This window comes from Lupinus angustifolius, chromosome LG18 (assembly GCF_001865875.1).
Source record: "Lupinus angustifolius cultivar Tanjil chromosome LG18, LupAngTanjil_v1.0, whole genome shotgun sequence".
Lineage (NCBI taxonomy): Eukaryota > Viridiplantae > Streptophyta > Magnoliopsida > Fabales > Fabaceae > Lupinus > Lupinus angustifolius.
The window spans coordinates 14,517,451-14,544,787 of NC_032026.1; the positions used below are offsets into that span (position 1 = coordinate 14,517,451).

The 27,337-nt window shown below is 31.4% G+C and overlaps 5 protein-coding genes and 1 non-coding gene across 11 annotated transcripts in view; 5 read left to right on the forward strand and 1 right to left on the reverse strand.

Annotated features, from left to right (window-relative positions):
• Nucleotides 1-1,404, forward strand: part of LOC109332657 (calcineurin B-like protein 1) — a 4,811-nt gene extending 3,407 nt beyond the window's left edge. Inside the window, exons 6-8 of the mRNA XM_019567671.1 lie at nucleotides 614-694; nucleotides 961-1,073; nucleotides 1,170-1,404. Of these exons, the coding sequence (XP_019423216.1) occupies nucleotides 614-694; nucleotides 961-1,073; nucleotides 1,170-1,236 (261 nt within the window). The 3' untranslated portion in view covers nucleotides 1,237-1,404. The remainder of the gene's footprint in view (nucleotides 1-613; nucleotides 695-960; nucleotides 1,074-1,169) is intronic.
• LOC109333147 (putative casein kinase II subunit beta-4) lies at nucleotides 2,821-5,071 on the forward strand. 4 transcript variants are annotated; one of them, XM_019568463.1, is made up of 6 exons: nucleotides 2,825-3,051; nucleotides 3,088-3,128; nucleotides 3,220-3,438; nucleotides 3,712-3,821; nucleotides 3,930-4,092; nucleotides 4,639-5,071. In XM_019568463.1, the coding sequence occupies exons 1-6, from the start codon at nucleotides 2,933-2,935 to the stop codon at nucleotides 4,767-4,769; spliced, it is 783 nt and encodes a 260-aa protein (XP_019424008.1). In that variant the 5' UTR covers nucleotides 2,825-2,932; the 3' UTR covers nucleotides 4,770-5,071. The 4 variants fall into 4 exon arrangements, with proteins under 4 accessions (XP_019424005.1, XP_019424006.1, XP_019424008.1 ...); XM_019568462.1 differs by having other exon boundaries at nucleotides 2,826-3,051; nucleotides 3,208-3,438; XM_019568460.1 differs by having other exon boundaries at nucleotides 2,821-3,128; nucleotides 3,208-3,438.
• LOC109333148 (casein kinase II subunit beta-2-like) lies at nucleotides 6,245-8,590 on the forward strand. 2 transcript variants are annotated; one of them, XM_019568464.1, is made up of 5 exons: nucleotides 6,245-6,525; nucleotides 6,612-6,830; nucleotides 7,173-7,282; nucleotides 7,376-7,541; nucleotides 7,978-8,590. In XM_019568464.1, exons 1-5 carry the CDS (start codon nucleotides 6,333-6,335, stop codon nucleotides 8,112-8,114), a joined length of 825 nt encoding a protein of 274 aa, XP_019424009.1. In that variant the 5' UTR covers nucleotides 6,245-6,332; the 3' UTR covers nucleotides 8,115-8,590. The 2 variants fall into 2 exon arrangements, with proteins under 2 accessions (XP_019424009.1, XP_019424010.1); XM_019568465.1 differs by having other exon boundaries at nucleotides 6,615-6,830.
• Nucleotides 9,897-9,969, forward strand: TRNAE-CUC. The gene has a single exon. It is a non-coding gene; the product is annotated as a tRNA-Glu (tRNA).
• LOC109333146 (SNF2 domain-containing protein CLASSY 4-like) lies at nucleotides 10,219-15,930 on the reverse strand. Of its 2 annotated transcripts, none has more exons than XM_019568459.1 (3): nucleotides 14,120-15,930; nucleotides 12,850-13,020; nucleotides 10,219-12,241 (listed from the first exon to the last, which is right to left on the reverse strand). In XM_019568459.1, exons 1-3 carry the CDS (start codon nucleotides 15,716-15,718, stop codon nucleotides 10,373-10,375), a joined length of 3,639 nt encoding a protein of 1,212 aa, XP_019424004.1. In that variant the 5' UTR covers nucleotides 15,719-15,930; the 3' UTR covers nucleotides 10,219-10,372. The 2 variants fall into 2 exon arrangements, with proteins under 2 accessions (XP_019424004.1, XP_019424003.1); XM_019568458.1 differs by having other exon boundaries at nucleotides 12,850-13,023.
• Nucleotides 21,874-23,048, forward strand: LOC109332577 (BOI-related E3 ubiquitin-protein ligase 1-like; the record flags this gene model as incomplete). Its single annotated transcript, XM_019567555.1, has 2 exons — nucleotides 21,874-22,167; nucleotides 22,471-23,048. Coding segments are annotated over 2 exons (798 nt in total), but the record flags the coding sequence as incomplete, so codon positions are not given.

Genomic DNA, 27,337 nt, shown 5'->3' on the forward strand with positions numbered 1-27,337 from the left:
TTGCCTTTCAAGTTCCTTGGAATTCCTGTTGGCGCTAACCCTAGAAGAATTTCTACTTTGAGTCCTGTTATTGAGGTCTTTAAGAAGAAGCTTTCTTTTTGGCAACAAAAGCTTATCTCTTTTGCTGGTCGTGTTACTCTTCTGAAGTCGGTCATGTCATCTTTACCTATCTACTTCTTTTCTTTTTATAAAGCTCCTATTTCTGTTATTCATGAGCTTGATAAAATTCAGAGAAGATTTCTTTGGGGTAGGAATGAGGTGAGTAAAGGTATTCATTGGATGAGTTGGAAAAAGGTGTGTTGCTCTAAAGAGGCAGGGGGTCTCGAGGTGAAAAATTTGTGTCTGTTTAATTTAGCTTTATTAGGTAAGTGGAGATGGCGATTACTGTATGATTCTTTATCACTGAGAATTAATAGATTATTTTCAGAATTTGAACTTACGACATTCAATTTACACGACAAGTAAAATTATAATTGCATCAACACTCACCCCGATTAATTGTTCTATGTTAAAATATTTTTTGTCATGCCATTTATTCTCAATTCACTGTGTGTCTGTGGTATATAAAATATCCACTCATTTGCTTATAAGTACTTTGTTCTAATTTTCACAGGTGAAGCAAATGATAATTGCACTTCTTTGTGAGTCTGAAATAAAGTTGACAGATGAGATGATAGAAACAATTATCAACAAGGTGAGTTGTTCTTGTAAAAAATCCTACATAGTATAATACATCAAATAAATAATTTAATAAGAAAGTTGATCAACAATATTCTAGGTTGTGGGTTCGAGTCCCACCATCAACAAAAAATGGGAGTTATAAGAGTGTAGGAGGTTGAGGGTAGAGTCTCACCCACAACAAAATACTAACATATTAACAACTAACATACTGACAATTGCCGATAAAAAAATAATATTCTAGGTACAGTTTTTTAATGATGTTTTGTTTTTTGTGACTAGACTTTCTTGGCTGCTGACCCTAACCAAGATGGGAAAATAGACAAATCCGAATGGCAAAACTTTGTTACTGAAAATCCATCACTGCTTAAAATCATGACACTACCCTACTTGAGGTATTATTAAAATTATTTTTTTGGTAAATATTTAAATCACTTTTCATTGAAATGTTCTAATTATAATTTTGTTCATCAATTGTGAACTTAATACAGGGACATAACAACTTCTTTCCCAAGTTTTGTATTTAACTCCAAGGTGGATGATGACATTGGTGCTTGAAAGCATACAATTTTGATTACGCAATTACTGATAAAATTAGGATTATTTTTGTTTAAATATAAGAGCCAGCAGAGGATATAGTAATAGATGAATAAATATACTTGGCTTCTTTAGAGTAAAATGTAATTTACATTTTCATTGAAATGTTCTAGTCAGATTTGAGGTTAATGCTAAAAAGCAGTATTAGTTTGTGGAAGTTGACATGAATAATAATTCTGAATAAATTATGTTATACGTGTGCATGAATAAAATACACTTGTCTGTGAAAACTTAAAGTTCTAATGTAAAACTATCTCATCACAAGCATTTTAAGGGTTCCATCTTCTAACTAACTACAAAATTTTATATGAAGATATGATAACATCTTTAAATTCCAAGCAACAATGGAAATATACAAACACATAAAAACCATGTGCATCAAAGTGATAGCATTAAGGGTTTCAATAATTAAATCTATCTGTTTTAATGATAGCATTCCGAGTTAATTAGAAGATGCTGCTCTGAAAGCAATTCCATGAAGAAGAGCACCTAGAATATTTAAAAGTTAGAAATGATTGGATTTGTATCTTAATAAATTGATTTGAAATTGGATCTTAATAGATAGATAAAAAATTATCTACTAACCCATATAAATCAATTTAATTGTATTTTAAATTATCTAATTTATCAATATTTAAACTTAATAGATATATTCCAATCTATCCATAATTTCATTTTCATAGATACGAAGGCATAAATCTTCCATCCATTTGATTTTTTTAATTGGAATTAAAAACACTTTTGAAAATAATAATTCTTTTAAAAATCAACATTTTAATAAAACATTTTTTAATATATATTTATATAAGTTAGGTACCTGAGAACAAAATTTTAATATTAGCTTAATCAACATATCCTTTAATTATTCTTAATTTAATAATAAATTCAAAGTGACAAAAAGAAATAGTACGAGAAAATGAGAGATATGATAATCAATGAAATTGAAAAGCAAATAACATAATTTTTAATGTTATTTTTTAGATTAACTGGATATTCATCCAAATGGATTTATCCATAAGATATAATGGATGAATTTACTAAAGATATCAATTAGATTATATTCATTTATATCCATTTTTTCAAAGAGATAAATAATCAATTTGAAAAGAATCCACTTGGAATAAGTTTTTCACATCTTAGCTATCAATTCTAAAAAAAAACCTAATGATTTAAATTAGTAAATAGATTAAAACCATTAAATTTTCTTAAATTTGATGGTTAAGATATGGAGGAGTAAGTGAATCTCTCTCTAATGCTTTTGTTTACTTTGTAAAATATAATTTAATATGAATTATTAGAGAGAATAAAATATCTCATAATATAAGGATATAACTTATTTCTCATAGCTAAGTAAAAATATGATACATATACTATTTTTTTAATTCTAAAAATATTTAAAAAAAATGATTAAATATAATACATACATAATTTTAAATGCAAGTTAGGATATAAGTATATCCTTTATGTAATAGTCACATGATGACTCTATCCAAGTATTAGGGATTAAATTTAACTTAACACGTCACGGCCCATCTCACGGTATAGTCGAGTGTACCTTCTTCTGAGTTAATTTGAAAACCCTAGTGATTTGGTTCCACGAATGATTCAGTGAAAATTGAAGAAGAAGAAGAACAACAACAACAACGTAGTTATCACCATGAACAGAGAAATAGAAAGAGTAGGTGTTGGAATTGATCGAAGAAAACGAATCAATGAGGTACTTGACAACCACCTTCATCGATCATCCACTTCCGTTTCTACTTCTAAATCAATCAAATCCCTAATATCCACCAACAACATCAACATCAACATCAACACTCATGATTCTCCATATAACAACTTCAACGCTCTTGGTTAGTTACTTATACGTATATCATTATCTATCTATGTTTTCGTTTTTGGTTATTTTTAGCTTTTAATTTTTTTAATTAGAAAACGGTGCAGAGGAATCTGAAACAGAAAGTGAAGAATCAGAGGTTAGTGGTTCTGATGAAGATGATACACCTTGGGTCTCATGGTTTTGCAATCTCAGAGGAAACGAATTCTTTTGTGAGGTCGATGATGATTACATACAAGACAATTTCAATCTATGTGGATTAAGTAGTCAAGTGCCTCACTATGATTATGCGCTCGATTTGATTTTGGATTTTGAATCCTCCAATGGTAATCTCATTTTTTTTATGTGTGTTTCTAGAATCCGTTAACTTTAAGTCTAGAATAACAGTAAAGTGATGGTATGTTATGCAAATGAAAGTTCTTGTATGTTAGTTAATAGAGTACAGTATTCTAAGTGTAGGGTGTTTATTTATTTCGCCTCAGAGCTGAATTCAAATTGTACATTGCGTGACTGTAGTTTTTATTATCACTTTGGCCTTTCTGTAATTTGTTTGTTTAACTGATATCTTCCATTGATTGGAATGGAATTGGGATCTATAGATGATATGCTCATAAAGGAAGAAAACGAGTCAATTGAATCAGCAGCGGGGATGCTTTATGGGTTGATTCATGCCCGGTACATCTTGACAACTAAAGGAATGGCTGTCATGGTATGAGTTTGCGGCCTAGGGTTCTTTCTTTCATGTTCTTTCTTTCTTTCTTGTTTGACTGTAAATAAACTTGGCATTAGTAATAGTAACATTGAATTTTATCTACAGCTGGACAAGTATAAAAACTACGACTTCGGTAGATGTCCGAGAGCTTACTGCTCAGGGCAACCCTGTCTTCCAGTTGGTCTGTCAGACATTCCTGGGTCAAGTACTGTGAAACTATATTGCCCCAGGTGTGAAGATGTGTACAACCCTCAGTCCAAGTATCATAGTATCCTTCGATAGATGTTTCTTGTTAACTTCTATGAGCCATTTATCATGCCTCATACAAATTTTACAGCTTTTATTAATCTGTCACCCAGTTTGTCATTACACGTTTTTTTTGTGTTTCTGTCAAGCGAGGTTTTGCGTGTAGGTTTTGGGTTTTAGGCATTTCACTTCTCTCTTGCATTTACATGCTGCTGGTTTTTTTAATTGCTATCTTAAAATTAAATTAGAAAGGTATTGTATGTTGGTCCTAAATTTCTTCCTGTTTGCTTGGTTAACTATCAAGAAGAATGGCACCAGGACTCATCACTAACACATGACTTAAGTCAGTCATATAATGGAAATGAAATTATGAATTCTAAACATTCTGTTGTCTATCTATGTGAGTAGCCAAGTGCCACCTAAGGCTTCTTTCCCATGGTAATAGGTACACACTCATTATGCTGTGATCTTTGTACTATTAACTAAATTGTCAAGATTTTTGTCATTTTTTATTTCAATTTTATGATGGAACACTATCCTGTACCAAGATTTCCTTAACCACATCTAGACATCGATGGAGCTTATTTCGGAACCACATTTCCTAACCTCTTCTTAATGACTTACGGGCATCTGAAGCTGCAAAAGCCAACACAAAGATATGTTCCTAGAGTTTTTGGTTTTAAAGTTCACAAGCCATGAAGCACCGAAATATCTCAAGCTTGCTTCAAAGTATCAATCTGCACATGCCTTCTTTACTGTTGTCTTTGTTATATTTCTTGAAAAAGTCAGTGGATGTCTTCTTTACTGTTGTTTTATTTGACATTTATTTTGGAACATTTTTGTAAATATATATATACATGCAAGCATGACCAGCTAGGGCATTAAGGGCTTAATTTTGCTTTCAGCTTCGGGTTCAGTGAGCTTTTGTAGAACATTTTTCAGCTTTTAGATTAGGTACTTGAATGCACTTAAAATGGTTTGTAACAAGTTGTTTTCTTATACTTTGCTTTATGTCGTATTTGTTAGGATTTTATCTGATGTTCTACAACTTTACATAATTCATGTTTATATAATTCATGACTCGGATTCAGTGAGTTCATCATTTAAAACATCACTGTTAATCTATCATTCATCATTAATTTGTATTACTTTTGTTTTGAGAGTCAATGATGGTTTATAAATCAATGGTGAATGATTTGCTGACAGTATAAAAAAATCTTACACGGTTTGTGTATACATGTTAAATCTCTCTTTAAATATGACCTTTCAACTGTAGAATTGTTTTCTCTCTATCATAATTCATTTTAACAATTTAAGATGAGTTTCCTCGTGTTCACTTGACAGAAATGAATTTAGATCTCAATTTTTTTTACTCTTTGTTCAAGTGACATATATTTTCGTAGTGGACCAAGTAAAGATTTAAAATTTATTTGACCACTTGTTGGACAATAGAAATATTAGAATATACTAATTTAATCTGACTTTTATATAAAATTAAACCCAAAAGGATACAAAGATTACGAAAATATTATGAAGATTAAATGTGTTTCCACATAAATAGATAAAGTGGTTTGATGGAGATTAGAACAAGGGCACGCATTTAAATATTTGAATCATAACGTGATATTTTGTGAGGAGGCCAAATAAGAGAAAAATGAAATGATTGAATATTTTCTAATCATTTATGATTTATCTTGTGTTCTAATAGGGTTTGATTTCCACCAAAAATCGTGTATCATTGTTTTCCATCTTTATCATCCTTATTAACATTGTAAATTCCAATAAAAAAATCAAGACTTTGGCAACTAAGAAGGACTTTCCAATAATAATTTGGTATACTCTCGTGAAAATATAACATTCTTATGATGAAGGGAAAAATTAATAAATATTAAAAAGGTACCTAACCAAATTCAAATTTTTGCTAAATTAAAACATTAAAAAATAATATAAATAATAAAAATAGTATTCCAGTGAAAATGAAGGGAAGAAATCTACTTACTTAAAAAAACATATTTCACATCATCTTAATCATTCTTTCTATAAAAATATAAATTTATATTATTTGAATTAGTCAACAAATATAAATCAACAAATTTTTATAAAATTAATAGTTAAGATGATGAGTATATGTTGACGACCTCCCGAAAATAAAAACGAACAAAAAAATAGATTAACTGAAAAATACAAAAAGAAAACCTAGGTAGGTGGTGGAGGTGGTGGCAGAGATAGGTTATGATAATTGGTATCCGGGAGGAGTAAGTGATGTACATTCACAGGGAGCGAGAGAAAGAACGAGTACCTGTTCCCTCCAAAACGGTGCTTGTTCAGAAGCGACTCAACCACGTCGTTGATCGATCCTCGCCGTCCACTTCCAAACCAATCAACGGCGCCAATGACAGCTCCGCCGCTAACAAGGCCTCTCGCTCCGCCTCCAACCATTCCAACTCTTTTAATGGTATTTTCTCAATCCTAATGCAGAAGAATCTTAGGTTCTACAGAGAGAACTACATGATTGTGATATAGAAATTTGAATTTGTGCAGAAGAATCTGAAACAGATAGCGATGAGTCTGATGTTAGTGGCTCTGGTGAAGATGACACGTCATGGATATCTTGGTTCTGCAATTTGAGAGGGAATGAATTCTTTTGCGAGGTTGATGATGATTATATTCGAGATGATTTTAACTTAAGTGGATTAAGCACTCAAGTCCCTTACTATGATTATGCTCTTGATTTAATTTTGGATGTTGTATCCTCTCATGGTAAGCTTATATCTATGTCATTGCTTCATTAGACTTTTAACAAAAATCTATGCATTGTCACGGTCAGTAGTATACTACACTGTATAAAACTGTCAGTCTCGGTGCAATCGTAAGACCGTCTCTTAGTCTCGGTCACCAGTTCAAAGTCTAGAAACAGTCTCTCTGCTTGTTCGGGTAGGTTGCCTATATCTATACTCCTCAGTAAGTGGGAGCCTTGTGTACCGAGCCGTATTTTTTAAAGCCTGGACAATACAAGCCTTGCAAATAATGCAATGCACCTCTGGTTATGTCAGTTTGTTTAATGTCTATTAAGATGGGTTGGATGGAAATTGGAATGTGCAGGTGACACGTTTAGGGAAGAACGTAATGAGTTAATTGAGTCAGCCGCCAAGATGCTTTATGGTCTCATGCATGCTCGGTTCATATTGACAAGTAAAGGAATGGCTGCAATGGTACCATTTTTTTCTGTCTCTAATTTCTAACGGCTTTATTGCTTCAGTGTTCACCAGGTTGGCTCTGTCAATGATATTGGGTTTTTATTGCAGTTGGACAAGTACAGAAACTATGATTTTGGTAGATGTCCAAGACTTTACTGCAATGGACAGCCTTGCCTTCCTGTGGGTCAGTCGGATATTGTTCGGTCAAGTAGTGTGAAAATATATTGCCCAAGGTGTGAAGACATTTACTCTCCCAGCTCCAAGTATCAAGACAGTATCCTTATCTATGTTATCAAATTTTGTGTGGGTTTTAGATGATCATACATCAGCATTTCTGTCAAAAAATAGTTTTTATTTATTTTTGATCATTTTATGTATATCATATCTTCCTTGGTTTGGAGATTTCATTCTTCAGCCTATCAATTGTCAAGCAGAGTTTGAGGTGTGTCTTTTTTTGTTAGAAACTCAAATATTATTTAGTTAATTTTTTCATTTAGTTATGCTACATTTTCTTTAAAAGTGGAGGCAAACATTGTGTTCTTTGTTTTGCTTCCTTTCTATATACTTTCTTATTATTAAATCCTGATACGTAAATGAATTTTGGGGTGATTGCACTCATTTTACTATATGTTTTGCAATCTATAATTGTGGCTTAAATTGATGGCGGCATACTGTTCTTGACTTCCCAATTTTCCTTGAGTCTGGTCTAGACACTAATGGTGCTTATTTCGGAACTACTTTTCCTCACCTCTTCCTGATGACTTATGAACAATTGAAGCCACAGAAGCCATCACAGAAATATGTTCCTAGAGTTTTTGGCTTCAAACTTCACAAGCCACGAAGCTGAAGTTTTAAGTTTCCATGAAACAGTTTGCCATACCCTCCCTAGACCCCACTAAGTGGGAGCATCATGCACTGGGTTGCCTTCTTCTTGTCGTGAAACAGTTTGCCAATATGGTACTCCTTACAACATGCAAGGAGTTCAATCTCAACCATGGTCACCTCTTTCTTCATACACCTTGCAACATGCAGCTCGTCATGTAAGCTTCCAATATCAGTACAATCTAGACCCTCTGTTTTATATTTTAGCTGTTTGTTGTAAAGAAAATTGCAGACATTTCCTACAAGTGCTTAGTTTCACTTGCGCTAGGAATTCAGTGAGCTTCAAGTTCAACGAAGAAAGTGCTTAGGTTCTTCAATGCACTCTTAATTGCTTATTGTATGTTGTATTCTTCCAGTTAGTTTCACTCAATGTTGTTTTATAATTGTCTCATATTCCACAGATCCCTTGCAATTTTATGTTATGTTATTTCATTTTCTCCCCTCCCACATTTATGCTGCTTTCGATTTTTTTGAATTTTACCTCAACTGGTTCACACATTTTAGATTGACATTATAATTCAATTGCTTTGATGTTATTCCAGTCTCCCCATCATCAACAATGATTGTATAAAATATGAATGCAATCTGTTCCTCGAGTTTATATGTGATGTGAATCATCTCATTAAGTGTTTTGCATGTGTCTAGAGCTGTCAAAGTGGGTTTCAACCTGTTGAGAGGGCTCATGTAACCAGTGGTGACTTGCATGGGTTCAACCTGGTCTGAGCCAAGTTAGAGCAAATGGAAAATATAGAACTTCAATGTGTATGGAATTTGATAATCAGATATCATACTCAACCCTCATTGAGGAGTCATGACCACCGTCAGTCCATCCGGTGGTGTTCTTCCTGCAATCTTCCGGTGGTTGTTACTCAGTCCACTCGGATGCGCCCTTGTTCTAGTTTCATTGTTTTGTGCTCTAGTGTTCAACATGAATTTGCCAATACTATTAAATTGGAATTTTTTGGGGTAGGGTTCAATGGGGGTTGAGAAATTGAGATTAAGGGAAGGTGAAAATTTGAGGGGTATTCTGAAATCAGAACATAACTCAAAGTTCATAATGCATATAAAGAATCTTGCTCTTTGAACACAAACTAATTATTTTTCAAGTATCAAAATCAGAATTATTGAATAGAAAGCAAGAAGAAAGAGCATACTTCAAAGTATAGGCACATCCTGCTTTAACTTTACCACAATCCTTGCATCCCCATAATATCTCTACACCCTTCCTCTTCACAGCATACTGCAAGAAATGAGTTCATTATCAGAATTCAAACGTTTTGAAAAGAAAATTGAGCTTAAATTATTAACAACAATAAAAAAACACAAGGTCAATTCAGCATTCACAGAAAATGGAAGATCTACCTTTCCACAATATTAACAGAAAAAAATTGATACGCTGACTAACTTCCATCTTCTTAATCTGCTTCCGCAAACTTGCACCATAATAAGATAAAACAACAAAATGGCAACTCAGGAATTATTATTCCAAGTAAAACTAAATGTCTTCTCAAAATGCATATTCAATAAGCTATACTTAAAATCCATATTTCTCCACGAACAATATAATTTTCAGCCATAAATACTTCCGACTTCAAACAATGAAGTGAAAAAAATGAGAGAAGTCAGAACAGATGCATTTATTTTGCAGAAAATCTCAAACCACCTACAATCATATTATGCGAATAACATTTTCCTCAAACCAAATCGTATCTTGTAGTAATTTATACATTTTAACTAGGATAACAAATCCGTTGTAGTCTAGTTGGTCAGGATATTCGGCTCTCACCCGAAAGACCCGGGTTCAAGTCCCGGCAACGGAATTCTTTTTGCATTTTCTTCTCTCATTCTTGGAAACTTTAAGCATTTTCTTCTCATTCAAAGTTATAATGATGCATATGAATTTGGCTCATTGCTTTCAACAAGTATTTTAAATTGTAGTTCAGGGTTACTTTGTGTTTCCCAATTGAGTAAAAATCCGGTTGCATTAACAAGAATATTAATAATAATAATAATCTTAACATAACCAAATTAAATTAAACATGATCAAACTGTATAATAACTAGATCATGGCTCCTCTACAAAATACAAATCAAAATATACATCAGAATATAACAAAAGCCATAAGAAGCTATGTCAGATATATACCCAACAAAAAGCCATGCAATAAAGCATGCGGGTATCAAAAAAATTCAACCAAGAAATAGGTGCTAGTGTTCTCAGACTTCAAAATAGTGTCTGTTTCTTAATGGCTACTTTTTCAAATACATGTCTAAATTTTTCTTGTTGGACCATCTCTTCTAAAATTTGATCATCAAATTCGGAAGATGATTTTTTTTCAGGATGCTTAGCCCCGTCAGAATTAAAGAACATCAACTCTGACAACTGATCTTTCTCAGCTTGACGACTCCGTTTTTCTTCCTCCATTGTTCCTGCTGTAATCAGATGGTAAGTGTACACATATTTCTTCTGCCCGAGTCGATAAGCACGGCTTATAGCTTGCCTCTCCACTGAAGGATTCCATACGACGTCCAGTAAAACAACCCTCGACGCACCAACTAAACTGATACCTTCATAACAAGCCTTGGTTGATGCTAGCATTACCCTTACGTTGCTGTTAGGATTGTTGAAAGATTTAATTGAAGCTTGACGCAATTTCGCATCGACTTGTCCATGCATATGTAACACCTCTCGTCCTTCTGTCCAACTAAAATGATGTTTAAGCTGGCTTGCCATAAGCTTCAAGGGTGATATAAATTGGCAGAAAACCAAGACCTTTTCATTCACAAGCTCACTGAGCCTGATGAGTTCCATTAAAAAATTTGTTTTGGAACTTTCCTCCGGATTCAATTTAAGTCTTTCAAACTTCCCCTTGCCTTCAGATGAATCGAACAGTGCAGGATGAACAGCAGTTACGGACTCCTCATATTCTATTTTCATCACATTCAAGGGTGCCTGGTTTCCATGGCAGAGTCTGTTCCTTTTTCTCTGAATATCCTCAATAAGTTCTTTCTGCAACTGGGTTGGCTTTAATATAACTACAAACTCCTTCATCCCGGGAAGACTCTCTTGCAGTATTGTTCCCTTGTGTACATGAACAAAAGAACGAATCATGTTTCTGACCTCTTTCGCTATCTTGAGTTTTCTATCATCAGTAACCTTGCCGAATGATTTGGTCAGATTCTTCCATTTCCCGACATATTCCTTTCTTGGATGCCCTAGCTTCTCGTTGAATATGCCTTTGCCTCCGGATGGATTCCAATCAGCAAACTTAGGCCTTGCCAAGCAGAGTGTGTTGCGCAACTCCTTAAAATTATTCTGAAAGGGAGTTCCAGAGAGGATGATGCGCTTTTTTGTCCTGAATTGTGAGACAGCTTTCCATATAAGACTTCGAGAATTTCGGGGAGTGTGTCCTTCGTCAAGAACTAATAAGCCAGGATGTTCAAGAAGGAACTTTCTTAACTCCTTATCACGGCAGTCCTGCCGAGTAAGTTGCTCAAACAATTTGTAGCTAATTCCCAATATGCTTTTAGTACACTTCCAGGAATATAACTTCACTAAACGGCTTGAAACGTTACAATCAGAATCCGTCGCGAGATTCATAGCTACCTTACTCTCCTTGCCAGAGTAGTCAGGACTGTTCAAATTATGAAATGGAATGTCAACATTCCATTTTCTAAACTCCTCTTCCCATGTAAGAAGCATGCCTTTAGGAGCAATAATCACTGATCTGCATTTTGGATATAACTTCATGTATGTCTGGAGAAACGTAATAGTCAGACGGGTTTTCCCGGTCCCAGGAGCATGAGATATAATGCATCCACCACCACCATGAAAATCTTCTTGTTCTTTCAACTGATCAAGAAAAATCCCTCCAGCTAAATTCTTCCAAAGAAACTCAAAAGCTTCACACTGATGAGGATACATATTCTTCTTCACTCCTGGAATCATAGTCCACACTGTCCCGGTATAGTCACAGATGTTATCATCATCATATCCAGTAACTCGATCCTGAAAATCATTAAAGACAGAGTGGTGTGCATGGTCCTCAAAGTAAAAGTCTCTCCTGTTTGACTTTCCAAATGGATTTTCACTCTGCATATGAAAAGACCACGGGTGTTATAAAAAAGTTATACGCAGAGAAGTCGGGAGGTGAAGAGTTGAGTCAAGTAAAATTTCCAAATAATCACTTGCACATGTTGAGAGAATAACTAAAAATGCATATAAATAGATTAGCCATGACAAAGTGGCATGCAGTAAATATAAGAAAATTTTGTTTTCTCAAAACATAAAATATACAAATATCTGGATAATCAGCCCCTTTAATCCAAAACTTTAACCTGCTAGATCGTATACAGAGTTGCAACACAGACATACTAGTTTTACTTGACATATAAGGTATAGGGCTTAAGAAGTACTTCCCGAGCTTGAATGTAATTGAAATATGTACAATAATTGACAAACAAGAATAAGAAATTACTAATATGTTCAAAGAAATCGCCAAGAATAGGCATAACTAAATTATTTTAAACACCATTAATCAGACGCCAATGATCTACAAGTACGTGAAAGCATTCCATTTTCAACATCAAAATACCAAATTAGCCCTCCCAAAAATAAAACTCTAGTGCAAGGGAAAGGCCTATTAAAATAAGAAATTGTTTTCCTTAATATGCACATTATGGCAAAAGCAAATGACTTACAAAGGGAGGTAGATGATCCTTGATATCCAATCCGACATGTAAGCAGTATATGCATACAAGTCCAATTTCCTCATTAAGCCGAAGATGATGCTTCCCTTGACGACAAAGAGTAGCTTTGCTAACTTCACCGTTTGGACATTGATCGTCACCGGAATCAATATCATTTTGAACCTGCTGACAAGTAAAACAAACTTTGGTTTCAATGAAATTAGACATGGACATAAGTGCATGCACACGGACAGATCAAAAGAATAGACACTTGAATCTAAGAAGAAAACATATGCAAAATAAAATTTAAAAAGTTCAGTAGCACAATGATCAAAGTATCAAACTTATTTGTATATGTCCCCGATATAAAAAAACGAGGGTAAATGAACTTATACTCAAGCCTGACCAATCTTCCTCATGGCAACTCTTAATTTGACCCCAGAACTTGAGACTTGGTCAGATATTCAAGGAGGAAACTATATCTACCTGCCTCTCTCCATTCTTCATCTCGTAAAATACTTTTGCAATGTAGAAAAGCAACTTCTAACAATTATGGATTTCTTTAAAGCAACCAAAGCTGGAAATATAGACACATGATAGATTCACAAAGTTGCTGCTAACAACTTCCCATCCAAAACATTCACTTCAGTATTAAAGAATCATGATTTAAAACCCACACATAAATAAATAATAACAACAACAACAACAATAATATTAATAATAATAATAATAATAATAATAATAATAATAATAATAATAATAATAATAATAATAATAATAATAATAATAATAATAATAATAATAATAATAATACTTCACCACCCACATTCCTTGAAATTATGGTTCCAAAGTTGAAGGGAAGAATAAGGAATGTCAGTGTGTTTAAAATAATAAGCATTAATGTAGTGTAATAGTGTATCATCAGAATTCATAAGTAGTTGAATTTAGCCCATCAAGGTAAGAAACCTATGATGTATGGGTATTCCAAAATGATTCTAGTTCCTAAAATGGTTCTAGTACAAATACGAGGTTTGTAACCACTACACATAGTTATCCAATACAAAAATGATAAGTAGGTGCATGATAGAAATCAAATACAAGTCATAAATCCAAACAAAACACAAAGTGTTGGTCTGTGTCATTTGTTTTCCTATTAAATGAGACAAATATTTTACTTCCTTTAAATTAAGTTACTCCTATATATATTTTGGCTTACTTCATGTATCGGTGATACTCTTACATGTATCCATCTACTTAGTAGGAAACAGAGGAGGGAAGTAACCTGAGAAACGGGAGTAGAGTTTTCCTGCGCCGAGTAAAGAGCAAGGTCCAATTGGGCCCAGAGTACATCTAATTCTTTCTCTTCATCTGATTTCTCCGGTGGTGTTGGTTCGACACACATAAAAGGAAACACAGGCAGCAGATCATTGATTGGATTAAGTTCATTTTTTATTGGCTCCTCCGTAAGCACTTCTCCCTCACCATAGATATAATCCTGAAGAACATTCTTATTAAGCACAGCAATATCTTTTGGATCGCCACGAACATGTTTCTTCCTTGAGCATACAGAGGCTTCTCTCTTGTGACCACTAACCCAAGAATCAGGAGTATCATTAAGACCACATTCCATCTCAGCCCAAATTGGCTCTAATCCATTTTCTTCTTCTGATTTCCTTGTTGCTTTTAGATCCTTATGTAAAAATGAAGACGCGCTCGAGACTTGTTTCTTCTTTGGGAGTGCAGAAGCTTCCCTCTTGTGATCAGTAACACAAGACTTAGGAGTATCATCAAGACAACCACGCTCCATCTCAGCCCAAATTGGTTCTAATTCTTTACCATCTTCCGAATTCTCTTTTTCTTTTGGATCCTTATGCAAAAAAGTAAACTTGGATGAGATATGTTTCCTATTTGGTAGTGCAGAGGATTCCCTCATGTGATCACTAACACAAGAATCCGGAGTATCATAAAGACCACGCTCCATCTCAGCCCAAATAGGTTCTAATTCTTCTTCTTCTTCTTCTGATTTCTCTGCTTCTTTTGGACCCTCATGTAAAATAGAAAACTTAATTGGCAAATGAGTACAAGGGTTTGGTTCCTCATCTCTTGCCTTCAAAACAACCTTCTCTTTTCCATAAATAGAATCCTTCAAAATCTCAAGAATGTGAAAACCTTGCTCTTTGTGCTTTTTCCCATTGTTGTTCACACATGCATGGCCTTTTCTCTTGGAACCACTAGAGTATTGTTCATCAGATTCAGACCCACTTACTTCTTCATCATCAGATACTGAAACATTTGTTTCCTCCTCTAGAGTGATATCATCAAAATCACCTTCATTCTCTTCCTCATTCTCATCATCATCATCATCATCAATGCATATTGGTTGAGCAATAGTCCCCAACTTCAACTTGTTTTTCTTCTTATTGTTAGAACAAAAATGAGAACGGGTTCTTTGTGCTGCACACTTTTTCTCTTCACTATTATTCTCATCAATCAAAATATCAAGCCCATAAATTTTCCTCCTCCTTATTCCTCCAACATCATTCTCACCCTTTTTTCCTTTTGGTCTTCCCCTCTTAGCCTCCATTGCAATTTTCACCTCATCATCCTCTTTCTCAAAATCTGACACAACCAAAACATCATCATGCTCATTCTCCATTGCATTAAAATCAAAATCACTACTTTCAATGAACTCTTCTTCATCTTCTACAAAATCAACAATGGTTTCACATTCTTCATCAGCATTATCATCATCATCATCAGAACTGAGCCCAACAACCTCAAAATCAGAAACAGGGTTGTTGTTGATTTTAGTGCTCTGCTTCAAAAGGAGATTATCATTTAGGGCTCGTTTAGAACGAGTTCTAGCTGAAACACAATGCATGATTGTAGACAAAAAGGATAAAGATTGCACCTTTTTTCCCTATATCATAGGAAAATATCAATCACAATAAATTAGTACTGTAACTGAATCTTATGCATTTAATTTTTCCAAATAAATACAGAAATTAAAAAAGAAAGAAGAGGGGTTTCAGAGAGAAATTGTGAGAAGAAGCAGAAGTAATCAGTGGAAGGTGTAGAGACCAATTTTGGGTAGGGACCCACTGAGAGAAGAATATAAGAAGAAGAGGAAGGGACAACCAATGAGTGAAGACCAATCAGAGAAGAGAGGGAAGACCGGTATGAAAACATATCTACGTGGACATAACTAATAAAACATTGGTACCAAAGTATAATTCTAATTAAAATTTAGTCATAAATGATAACACTAAACAACTTAAAATATATTTGTCTCCAAATATAATGTGTTATATGAGTCTACATACAAGTTTTTCCCGAATCCTGTTAATGTAGTATAATGTAGGCTGCATGAACAGAAACCAGGCATGCATATTTTACTTTACCTAGTAACTATTACAAAATTAGAAACAAAATGAATAATTCTCTTTATGGCATTGTTTATTGAAGCTAAAAACCAATTTTTAATTTTTGAGAGCGAGGAGGGATAATTACAAATTTTGAAAGGGAATAGTTTCTTAGCAAAAAAGTTAACGAATACTCTTAATAATATAAAAAAATAGTCTTCAATATGAAACATTTAATATATTTTTATATTAAAATCTTATCTATGAAGCACCATTTTTTGGGTAGGAATCTATCAAGCACCATTTAATAGTTTAGCATAAATATCATCTATCAAAAACAAAATAATTTAGAGATCGAAATGATTAAACAATGCTGATGAGGTTGATGAATATTTTGTGGGGGAAAATGCAAAAAGTTGATACCTACTACTTCCTTCACTTTATGACTCTCTCTTTTTTTAATTTTTTTAATATTGCAATAGTTGAAAGTTTGATGCTTAGATTGCGAATTAGATTTTAAACAGAATGAAATGAAAATAAAGACTTCTAAGTTATGAATTCTAAAATATTTTTTTCTATTTCTTTCCTTCCAAAATTCAACTTATAAACATAAACTTAAAAATATGTAATATTAAGAGTGTCTTTTATTCAAATTAATTTAGCCAAAAAAAAATAGTTGTGAAGGTCAAAATAAGCATAACTTTACTCTTGAAGGTGTTTGATGAAAATATAATCACAACCCTATAGCTATTGTTTGGAGGAGATGAGCATAATTTTTCATTTTAACCAAAGACATCATACACAATATAATTGTTTTGATTACCATAGACTATAATAAGAGTACTAGTAGTATTTATTGGTCCTCCATTTTGTGATCCGGTGAAGGAAATATATGATGCTTTTGAATCAATAGCTGTTAAGTAACTATAACATAATGTGTCAATTACTCAGTTATATTATGCTTTCTCTGAATTATGTCCAATAGTAGCTGAATTCTCATGTTTGTCTCTTTTTTCTTGTAGATGGGCATAAAGAATGGCTCCCAGAAGTTCAATTTATGGGCAGTGTTGATTACCCTGATTTGGTTAAGCTTTTAGGGTAGTGTTCAGTAGATGAAGAAAGAGTATTCAATCATTACCACACATGCCTTGGAAAACAAGATTTCAGATCATGCTTAGGTGCAAGTGTTGACCATTTCAACTTGCTTAGGTGCAAGTTTTTTTGGGAAATGGATCCTCTCCAGTACTGGAGTGCTGGATAGGATGATGACATGTGGCCAAAAAAAAATTTTAACGACTATGATTACATATTATTTTCTATTAAAAATAAATAAAAACTCTTTAAAAAATTCTCAACCTTATATTCCACATATTCTAGTACTGGTTTCTCCAGTGAGTTGAACTCAGTTTTTTGTTACTACATTTGTCCTATGTGGACTTCATAAACAATGATAATTGGGTTTTCTTGGTTGTATTAACATTTAGACAAATAGTTTTCAATATTGTGACATAAGTGTCATGTCTTCTAAAGCTGCATATATTTTATTTGTAGTTTTATACCATTTTTCACTAGTCTATGTATACTTGTTATGAACCATTCCTAAGGCAAGTTTTGTTCACTTTACCACCAATTTCTCCTATTCAAACATTTCCAACCCCTTAAGCCATGTATTCATTTATCTACAATCATAATATCAACGACTAAACACTCTAACGATCCTTGTTTTCATGCAGTTGGGACATTGGAATATGTTGCCCCATACTATGTTCTTAATTACATTCTATTGCCTATTGGTGCATCTCGTATAATAGCTAAGTTGGCAGATGAAGAATCCTTAAGATAGTGAAAGTCACAAACTTCTCACACTATACAACACAGCCTCAAATTGCGGAATAGATGTAAATGAGATATGATTCATCTTTTGAGAATATATGTTTATATGTCTCTATGATATATCTTGAATATGATAAATGCTTAAATGAAACATTGTTTAAATCATATGGATATATGTTATAGTCCTTGTTCCTAATCATAACTCATATAGATGACAAACAAATTAATTATTTGATAATGGACATTATGCTCATATTATCGTATATTAGGCAAAGTGTGTCGAAAAGAAAGTGCATACAAAAATATTAAGTAGTTCAGACACTTTTATGTTCAAATACTTTTGTGTACAAAAATTTTACGTGTCCAATAAATTTAACTTTGCGTCCATAAGTCATTCAAGTGTGATGTAACTAAAGCACAATAAAAGATTTAATATTATATTGTTTTTCTTGACACCCTCCATCCAAATATTCTAAGGGAACTTATGGGAATTTCAATGGAACTTATAATAACAATTTTAAATGTTACATTCAGTTGAAATGTTCTTCACTCCATTAATGGAGAGACAGATACATATTTTTCTTTTATTTTTAATGATAAAAGTATAATTTTATTGTAATGAAAATAATAAATGTATAATTTCCTAACTTTGCTACATTTTGTTGTCACCTTTAACAATTTTTTTTAGTTTGCTTAACCATAGTAAATGCTAGGTATTTCTATTTTTCAAAATCTGCTTTTATGTTGTTCCTTTAGTTTTTAATAATGTAGATAATGTCCCTTTAGTTGATTTTTCCTAACTCAAGAGTCATTTTTTATTTGGGTACAGACTCAAGCCATTTCCTTACATATACAAAAATATATATTATATTATAGATCACAGTAGGAAACTGCTTTCATTAGGTTACCTGAGTCATTGTCACTTTTTTCCTTACTGGGTCATAGCTTACAAAATAAGAACCTCTAATAAATCTGATTCCTTCCTGGAAAACTATTGAGATCAATATAAATAAACATAAAGGTTTGTTGATTTTCTATAAATAAATAAAAGTTGTTGATATACTTTAATTAAGATATGATATGTTAGAGCTTAGAAAAATATACTATATATTAGCAAATGAAGATACAATTATAAACAAATATGGAAAATTAAGGCTATTTTGGTAGTCAATGGGAAATAGTCTTTGTTTTCTTGCGGGGGGAAATAAAATAAAATAAAAATAGCCAATTTGCTATAGTTAAGTATGGTAAGTTTGAAAGATTCATCAATAGGTGATGACTGATGAGGTTAGTTTTTTATTATAGTGATTTTTATGGGTTCAAATGTTGCTACGTTATTTGAAATAGTCATATAATAAGAATATTTACAAGAAGCAACAAGTTAGCAAAGAAATATATAGAAATCAATGTGACTCATGCAATAACGCAATTAAGTTGAATAATCACTAGGATACAGCTGTTAGTGATTCAACATTCAAAAGCTACGTACCAACAAATTATAATAGCTTCCCATTTAATTGGTGAGAAAAAGCTTCATTTAAAAAAATTATGGATTAATATTGTATGAGTTATATATATTATTATTGTGTCATTTATTATTCATATTTAATTATTTAAAAAATTAATACAAATGAATTATAAATTATGCAGTGTACACTAACCATCTATAAATATTACATTATAATTGAATCAAAATAAAACAATGATATTAAAGAATTGTTTCTTTGTTCTACAAGAGTTAATGTAATTGTGAGAGCATTAATTGTTTTTTATCAAATTACCAAATAGTGTATTAAGTATGCAATTAAACTTAATAAAATATTCTAGAAAAATACATTTACAATTTCTTTTCAAACTTCCATGAGGTGTCGTGATGGAAATTAAAATATTTTGTATATGGAAATTATAAAAATATCGAAGCATTTCGACTCTTTGTTATAAATTATTCAACTATCTTTAAAAAATTATATTTCTATTCACCAATTAAAAAATAATAGGTTTCTTTACATTAAATAAATAATATTTTATTACTTTTTCTTTATTTATCTGTGATAATTATATTTATTCATTTTCATTTATTATCTATTTTATTAATTAAATAGGGGCTAACGTGTGAAAATAATCATTAAAAAGGCAAATTAAAATAGACAAAATTGTTTTCACAAAAATTACTTATTTAAAGGATTTAATTTTTATGTGTTGATTTATGTTGTTAGTATATCATTCACCATTTTCGCTTACTAGTTGAAAAATATATATATTTAACACACCAAGGGGCGTACGCTAGTTTTTTTTAAGAAAATGTGTGCTCCTCTAACATTACAAACAAGAGAATAAAGTAGTCTCACATATGTATGGATGTTCCCTGCTCGAACAAGATCGTATCGAATGCGATGATACTTGTGGGAAACAAAAAAAATAAGAGAATAAAGTATCTCATACTATAATGAGATAAATTATATTATTCCGTCATTACAATCATGACATGTGTTATATTTTATCATTTTTTATAAAAATATTTCTAAAACTAAACAAAACAGTATATATGTCATATTTTTACTAGTTGAAATTATATAATGTTATGAGGAAATACTTTATTCTCTACAAACAATACAATGAACAAGGATCATCTTCTTTAATGAAAAAAGTAAATACTTGATTTTACATGTGTTTTTATTAATAAAAGTGTTACTCATTATATATAACAGGATAAAGATATTTTATGATATTATTGTTTCTTTTGTTTTTTATAATATTTACTTCTTTATTAATGGATATCATTCTTACTCAATTCCCTCAAACATTACATCACTTATTACAACACTAACCTCCTACAGGTAAACCAACCTTCGGTCTCTCTTTGTCCCCAAGACCCCAACACTAATTCATTCATTATTGATTTGGATACTTGTTGGAGAGGATCATTTTTCAAATATTATATGTGAACCAAATTTGGCAAACATTTTGTGGGGGAGTATTTAAATAATAGATTTAAATTATACAAATTAATATAATTCTCTTTTTATAATTTTTTATTTTAATTTAATTTCACATTATAATTAATGGGAGAAACCAGTGGAGAATCTCCATTCGTGTAATCGTGTGGAGCAAAGCAAATCGATAACAAAGGCTACAGTAGTTTTGAATAAAAACGGAAGAATAAGTAACAGAGATTAATTGTCCCAATATTTAGTGTTTTATTGTTTATCAATCTTATAAAAAATGTCAACTAGTTAAGAAAAGAAATCATAAAAATAGAAAATAATTTTTTTAACTACTTATTGTAATATTAACTTGAGATATTAAGACATGTGAACCTCGTTATAAAATAAGGTGTCTTTCTCTGTTGGAGTATTAGATTCAGTTGCATCTATCTCTTCACTGCCTCTACTACTGTACAAGGGTGGTGGAGGTGGCTTCTTCTCTTTCAACACTCACATGATTTATTCCATCTTCTTCTCATTCTCTTATTTTTCTAACTATCTCTCTCCTTTACCATCCCATTATATCTTCTCTCTTTTCTTTCCAAGATTATTTATTTACCATGTCAAATGTCATGGCTCTTCAACCGCAATACCCATCCAATCTATTCCTTTTAAACAGGTTTGTATATTATTATTTACTTTTCCCTATATTTTTTGCATAATTCTGATGAGATAATCCATTTTGTAGTAGCAAAAACGTGCAACATGGACATCAACCACAAACAGATTTTAATCAAACTCATATGTTGTTCAACACTGGAGGTAACTTTCATTTTTTTTATTACAAAATAGTTGTGCCCAATTGAAACCTTATGAATATATAAAAAAATCTGCATTTTTTGATCACTTGTACTTAAACAGCCACTAGTTCCCGGAAGAGAGGAAGAGAAGCTGCGGTGGCCGGAGTTAACCAAATGGACCCTAACTTTGTTAATCCATTATTCTCTTTGCAATCTCAATCTCAACCTCCTCAACAGCATAATGCAGTCTCAACTGGCTTAGCTTTATCCTTCGGTGATCAACATCAACAATTGCATAACCTACCACAACATAGTTCTCACTCTTCTCCTTTCTTTTCTCATTTTTCTCAACTCCGGAATTCTCAAATCAAACAACACAAAGATGATATCGACCAATTCCTTCAAGCCCAGGTACATTTCTCTTTTCTTATATCTACAAGTGTTTTTTGGTACACTGTACTACTAATGTATACATCATCTTTTGGTAATTATCTGATTTTGAATGGTATAGTTGTCCCTCTTAATATATAACATGTGGTCCCTCGAAATCAAAACTTTAACCTTTTGGAATGCATCAGGTCTTATATTATTACAAGTGTTTTAAATTATGGTTGTGTTTGTTATTGTAAATTCTAAATTAAAATGGTTGTATATATTGATTTTTTTGGAGGTTCTCATATTTAATAAATTGATGAATGTTGGTGTTATTATAAGGGAGAAGAATTGAGGCATGAATTAGCGGCAAAGAGACAGAAACATTATCAGACACTCCTAAACGCAGCGGAAGAATCAGTTGCACGACGGTTAAGAGAAAAAGAAGCGGAGGTAGAGAAAGCCACTCGCAAGAAAGCAGAGTTAGAGGCACGCGCGGCTCAACTTATCGTGGAAGCGAAGATTATGCAAGCCAGAGTGAAAGCACATGAAGCAACTGCAGCTTCGTTACAGGCACAACTACATCACGCTATTGTGATGAGTCACGAAAAGAGCGTGGTAGTTGAAGATGCTGAGTCAGCTGAGGATGCTGACTCAGCTTATGTTGACCCGGGTCGGGTCATGGTGTCGGGTCCGAAATGTAGAGGTTGTGATATACGGGTTGCGTCGGTGGTGGTTTTACCTTGTCGACACTTATGCGTGTGCATAGAATGTGAAAACCATTTTCGGGCATGCCCCGTTTGCCTCACCGTTAAAAGTTCATCCATTGAAGTTTGTCTATCTTAGTGCATGTTCATATGAATTCATCGGAAAAAAGACAACAAACAAAGTTTAATAAGGTTACATTTTTTTTTTGTCTTTCCTTCATTCTTATATATGTAGAAAATGGGTGTTTCCCATTTATGTTTTTGTTGAACATGGTTGTGAGGGAATTATTAGATGGGTGATGACATTTATTTTTCTCCGTTAGAATAGAGTTACTTGGGTAATTACATGGGTGATGACATTTTGCATTGTTCACTTTTTCTTTATTATTTTTTGGGGTACTTTCTCTTTTTTTGGAAATTGCATCGAATTGATATTTAATTTATATTATTTCATTTGATAGATACGTGTCCTTGATAGTTTTCCTAATACACAGACCAAACAACCTCTTATTTTCATAATTTGGAACCCATTGTTGTCTGTTGTGATTACATCAACAAAACAAAAAAAGAGCTGTGGGAAAATCTTGATTCTAGAAGCATGGGCTATAAAGAGTATCTATCTTAATCTGGTGTCTTCAATCTGTTCAATAATATAGTATCACGTATTAGGAATAGCGGTAGAAATATGTCAGGCCGTCTACCAGGAGTCATATTACCTGACTTATAACAGGCTAGGTCAGGCCAGACTTTTTTCATAAACAGGCAAGGCTCAGGCTTTTTGAAAAGTCTATTTAGTTTAACAGACCAGACTTTAGACCATCCAAATGGCTTATTAAACATAATAGACCGACCTATTTAGTTATATTATATAATAATGTTCATATTTTATAATTTTAATATATAAGTATGTTATTATATATGTAATTTTACTATAAAAATGTATACAAAAATATAATTTAATTGTTAGGATTATAAAAATCTATTTAAAAGTATGCATATTAGTTATTTAAATATAGACATGATCACCCATTTCAATATAATATAGTATAATAGGCTTTTAAACATGTCATATCAGACTTTTAAACAGGTTAGACCTAGGCTTTGGAAAAAAAATTAAACAGGCTAACAGGCCAAACCCAGACTCATATATGTTATATAGGTTCGATCTGCTTAAGGTAAAGTCTGGTCTGGTCTGTTTCTGCTCTTAATTAGGAAGGAAATGTCATACATAAATATGTATTTTTTTATTAGTATAGTGAGCTAAAAATTTTAAATATAACTTCACTACATTAATGAATGGAATAGAATTTGGGACAGAAATTGGAACACGTGATGTTATGTTGTTGGAAAAAAGTTTAGATGACTTCAAAGAAATGTGGAAGATTTGTGTTGAATATGGTGCAACCAAATTGAGATTCTTAGATTAGCAACGGGTGAATCTTAAATTGTTAGATTTTTAGATTAGCGACTGGTAATTCTTAGATTAGCAATCTGTGTTCCGGTAACAAGAAACACATATGTCACTTGTCCAAGTGATTTTCAATAAGTAACTCCAAGTACTACTATTTTTTATATCTATACAAATCACCTATTTGTATTAACTCCAAATAAAATAAGTGTGTTTTTTTAAACAAAAAATATAATGAGTGTAATTAATTTATAAAAAATGATATATTATGAAAACAAATTTAAATAGTATAATAATTAGTGTCTCTTTATTATTTTTTGTTATTATAATATGCATGAGTAATTCCAATAATATTTTATTTAAATGATTCGTATACTATATTGTAATGAACTAAACATAACGAAAATTTATTGACTCTTATACTATTTAGATTTGTCTTCAAATTATATTATATTTTGTTTAACTTAATTATACTTATCAAATTTCTGTTTAAAATAATACACTTATATATATTATGAGTGATTTGTATATATATAGAAAATAAATGAATAATTTATGTAATTTCACTAATGTTTTGTTTGTTAAAGATGATATAAGAAGGAAGAGAGAAAGATAAAAGAGTTTGACCATGGGAGGGAGAAAAAGATTAATGGGTCACACAAAAACTTCTCTTCCCCTTAATATTAATTGTATTATCTTTTAATATTACAACTTTACTCTCTTTCTTTTTTATTTTGACACTTTTTTATTTTTTATCTTCACATTCTATTCTCTTTATTTTTTATCTTGAAATGTTTGTCTTCTTTCTTTCACTACCATATAATAATAGTTGAATTTGTTAATTATGCCAAAAAAATCTAACTATTATTATATTCATTATTTATCTCTAAATATAGCTCCTTACACAATATTATGAGTCATTCAGTAGACCTAAAAACATTATTTTTTGTGCGTGTTTTTATCCCGGTTGAGATAGTTCACGTTTAAATATTAACAAATTTATTTTATTAAAATTTTCAATTTTAGTTCAGTATATTTATAGACAATTAATTAAGTGTTAGTCTAACGGTGTAAGACTTTGCTAGAACTTTAGGATGACCAAAAGGTCTAGGGTTCTTTTATTAGAAACGACACTTGTTATAATGAACATCCACACACGCTAGAATGGATTAGTTCATTGCCTAAAAAGATGATGAGATACCATTAACAATATAAAAATATATATATTTATAAAGACTTTAATTAAATCTAGACATTTAACTATCAATATAAAATTATATATATACTATTAAGATTATATTTCTTAAAATTTTAAGCTAATATTTATTTTTAATTTGGAATAAAAAATATTGCTCATGTGACAAGAAGTATTGTTGACTATTCCATAGATGAACAGATAACTTCTTACTCTCTCTATCTTCTTTAACTTTTCTTTTTATCTTTTATAAAACAACCCAAGGTTCCATCTATTTACTCATATCTTTCTCCTTACTTTCTTTCTCACTTATTTCTTTCTTTCTAACTTTTTTTCGATAATAAAAAAAAGTCTAAAACTCAGAAGATCTATATAGTTTACTTTGAGTAATCATTTTTTTTTTGATGATTTTCCTTTATTAAAATCTCATTATATCTAATTTTTTGTTGTCATTATTAAAATTATCAATTAATGAAGATTAATAAACAAACATAAAGTTGTAATATTATAATACTTCAAAAAATAAAAAATATGACTACTTTTATTTGGAAATATATTGTCTTGTATTAAAGACTAAATAAAAGATTAAACAAATTTAATATAAATAAATATAGTTGTAATATTATAATATTTTAAAACGTATGACTACTTTAATTTTTAACGATGAAAAAAAGAAAGTTAAGGAGTTGATTATACAGTAAGGAAATCCCGAAAAGCCCATACAACAATTTTAACGATGACTACACCATCTTCATCATCGTGGTGTTTGTTTGGGTGGGGCCAAAGTGCTCCGAATTTTGCAAAGGTGGCACAATTTGTGGATGAAAATGACGAAAGAATCTTGGGGTAAAAAGCGAGAAGCAAGGTTCACTAAAAAAGGAGCTTTGATTCTGGAGTTATATTATTATTGAAATAAGAATATTCTACAATTATTTGTTATCATATTTTTTTTATTAAGAATATCCATTTTACAATAATATTGGGACTATTCTTATGAGAAAAGATGGACCCAAACATAAATGGAAGAGAGATAAATTATGTGATAGGTTGTAGGAATGTTTGTTATTGTTAGAAAAATATATTTATTTTTAATTTCTAAGTGAAAAATATATTTATTTGTAATTTCTAAGTGAAAAATATATTTATTTTTAATTTCTAAGTGAAAAATATATTTATATAAATATATATCTATTGATAGGGTAAAATATGTTTATATTGTCACTGTATCATTCATTTTCATCAAATGAATAGTAGATAATACACTAATTGTACATAGATATTACACTCAATTTCTAAAAGTATGTATTAAATTATAAATTATTGTGTGGGAACTAAATAAGAATGAAATTGATATTCTCTAATTAAAATGCTCTAATATGAAGGAAAATGATATATTTCCCTACTAAATTATATTACAAATCTTCTAACTATTATAAAGTGAAATATGTCAGAAAATAATATTTTATTTATTAATGATTAGTTTATAAATGATATATATCATTTTTGGATGGTTATGAGAAATTAAAAGAAGACATAACATTACTCATTTACATATTGATTTTGGAGTTTGCAAATTATTTAATTCTGACCAAACTAAAACAACTATCCCGAATGCTATTATCTTGTATCTTTTGAAAATGGCTCTGTTAGCGAAAATAAGAGCAATGTTATAGTAAAATTTAAGAGTGTCATATGTATATCTTATTACTATAAAGATTTACCTACATTCAATATATTATCTATGTGTATTATATTTGTTTTAAGAATATATTGATTAAACATGAATAATTGATGAATACCTTTTTAATAAGGGATTTCCTCTGGTGGTCAAAACCATTAAAATTTTTTTTTATGAATGAGTGTAAAGAATCTAAAATATATAATGAACCTAATGAAATA

Excerpts from the sequence above, each read along its gene's own strand:
- LOC109333147 (XM_019568460.1), top strand. The coding sequence starts at position 2,933 with ATGAACAGAGAAATAGAAAGAGTAGGTGTTGGAATTGATCGAAGAAAA. Across the intron at positions 3,129-3,207 it reads TAACAACTTCAACGCTCTTG|AAAACGGTGCAGAGGAATCT; the intron begins GTTAGTTACTTA and ends TTTTTTAATTAG. Across the intron at positions 3,439-3,711 it reads GGATTTTGAATCCTCCAATG|ATGATATGCTCATAAAGGAA; the intron begins GTAATCTCATTT and ends TGGGATCTATAG.
- LOC109333148 (XM_019568464.1), top strand. The coding sequence starts at position 6,333 with ATGTACATTCACAGGGAGCGAGAGAAAGAACGAGTACCTGTTCCCTCC. Across the intron at positions 6,831-7,172 it reads GGATGTTGTATCCTCTCATG|GTGACACGTTTAGGGAAGAA; the intron begins GTAAGCTTATAT and ends TGGAATGTGCAG. Across the intron at positions 7,542-7,977 it reads CAGCTCCAAGTATCAAGACA|ACACTAATGGTGCTTATTTC; the intron begins GTATCCTTATCT and ends AGTCTGGTCTAG.
- LOC109333146 (XM_019568458.1), bottom strand. The coding sequence starts at position 15,718 with ATGCATTGTGTTTCAGCTAGAACTCGTTCTAAACGAGCCCTAAATGAT. Across the intron at positions 13,024-14,119 it reads ACTCTACTCCCGTTTCTCAG|CAGGTTCAAAATGATATTGA; the intron begins GTTACTTCCCTC and ends TTTACTTGTCAG. Across the intron at positions 12,242-12,849 it reads AGGATCATCTACCTCCCTTT|AGTGAAAATCCATTTGGAAA; the intron begins GTAAGTCATTTG and ends TTTCATATGCAG.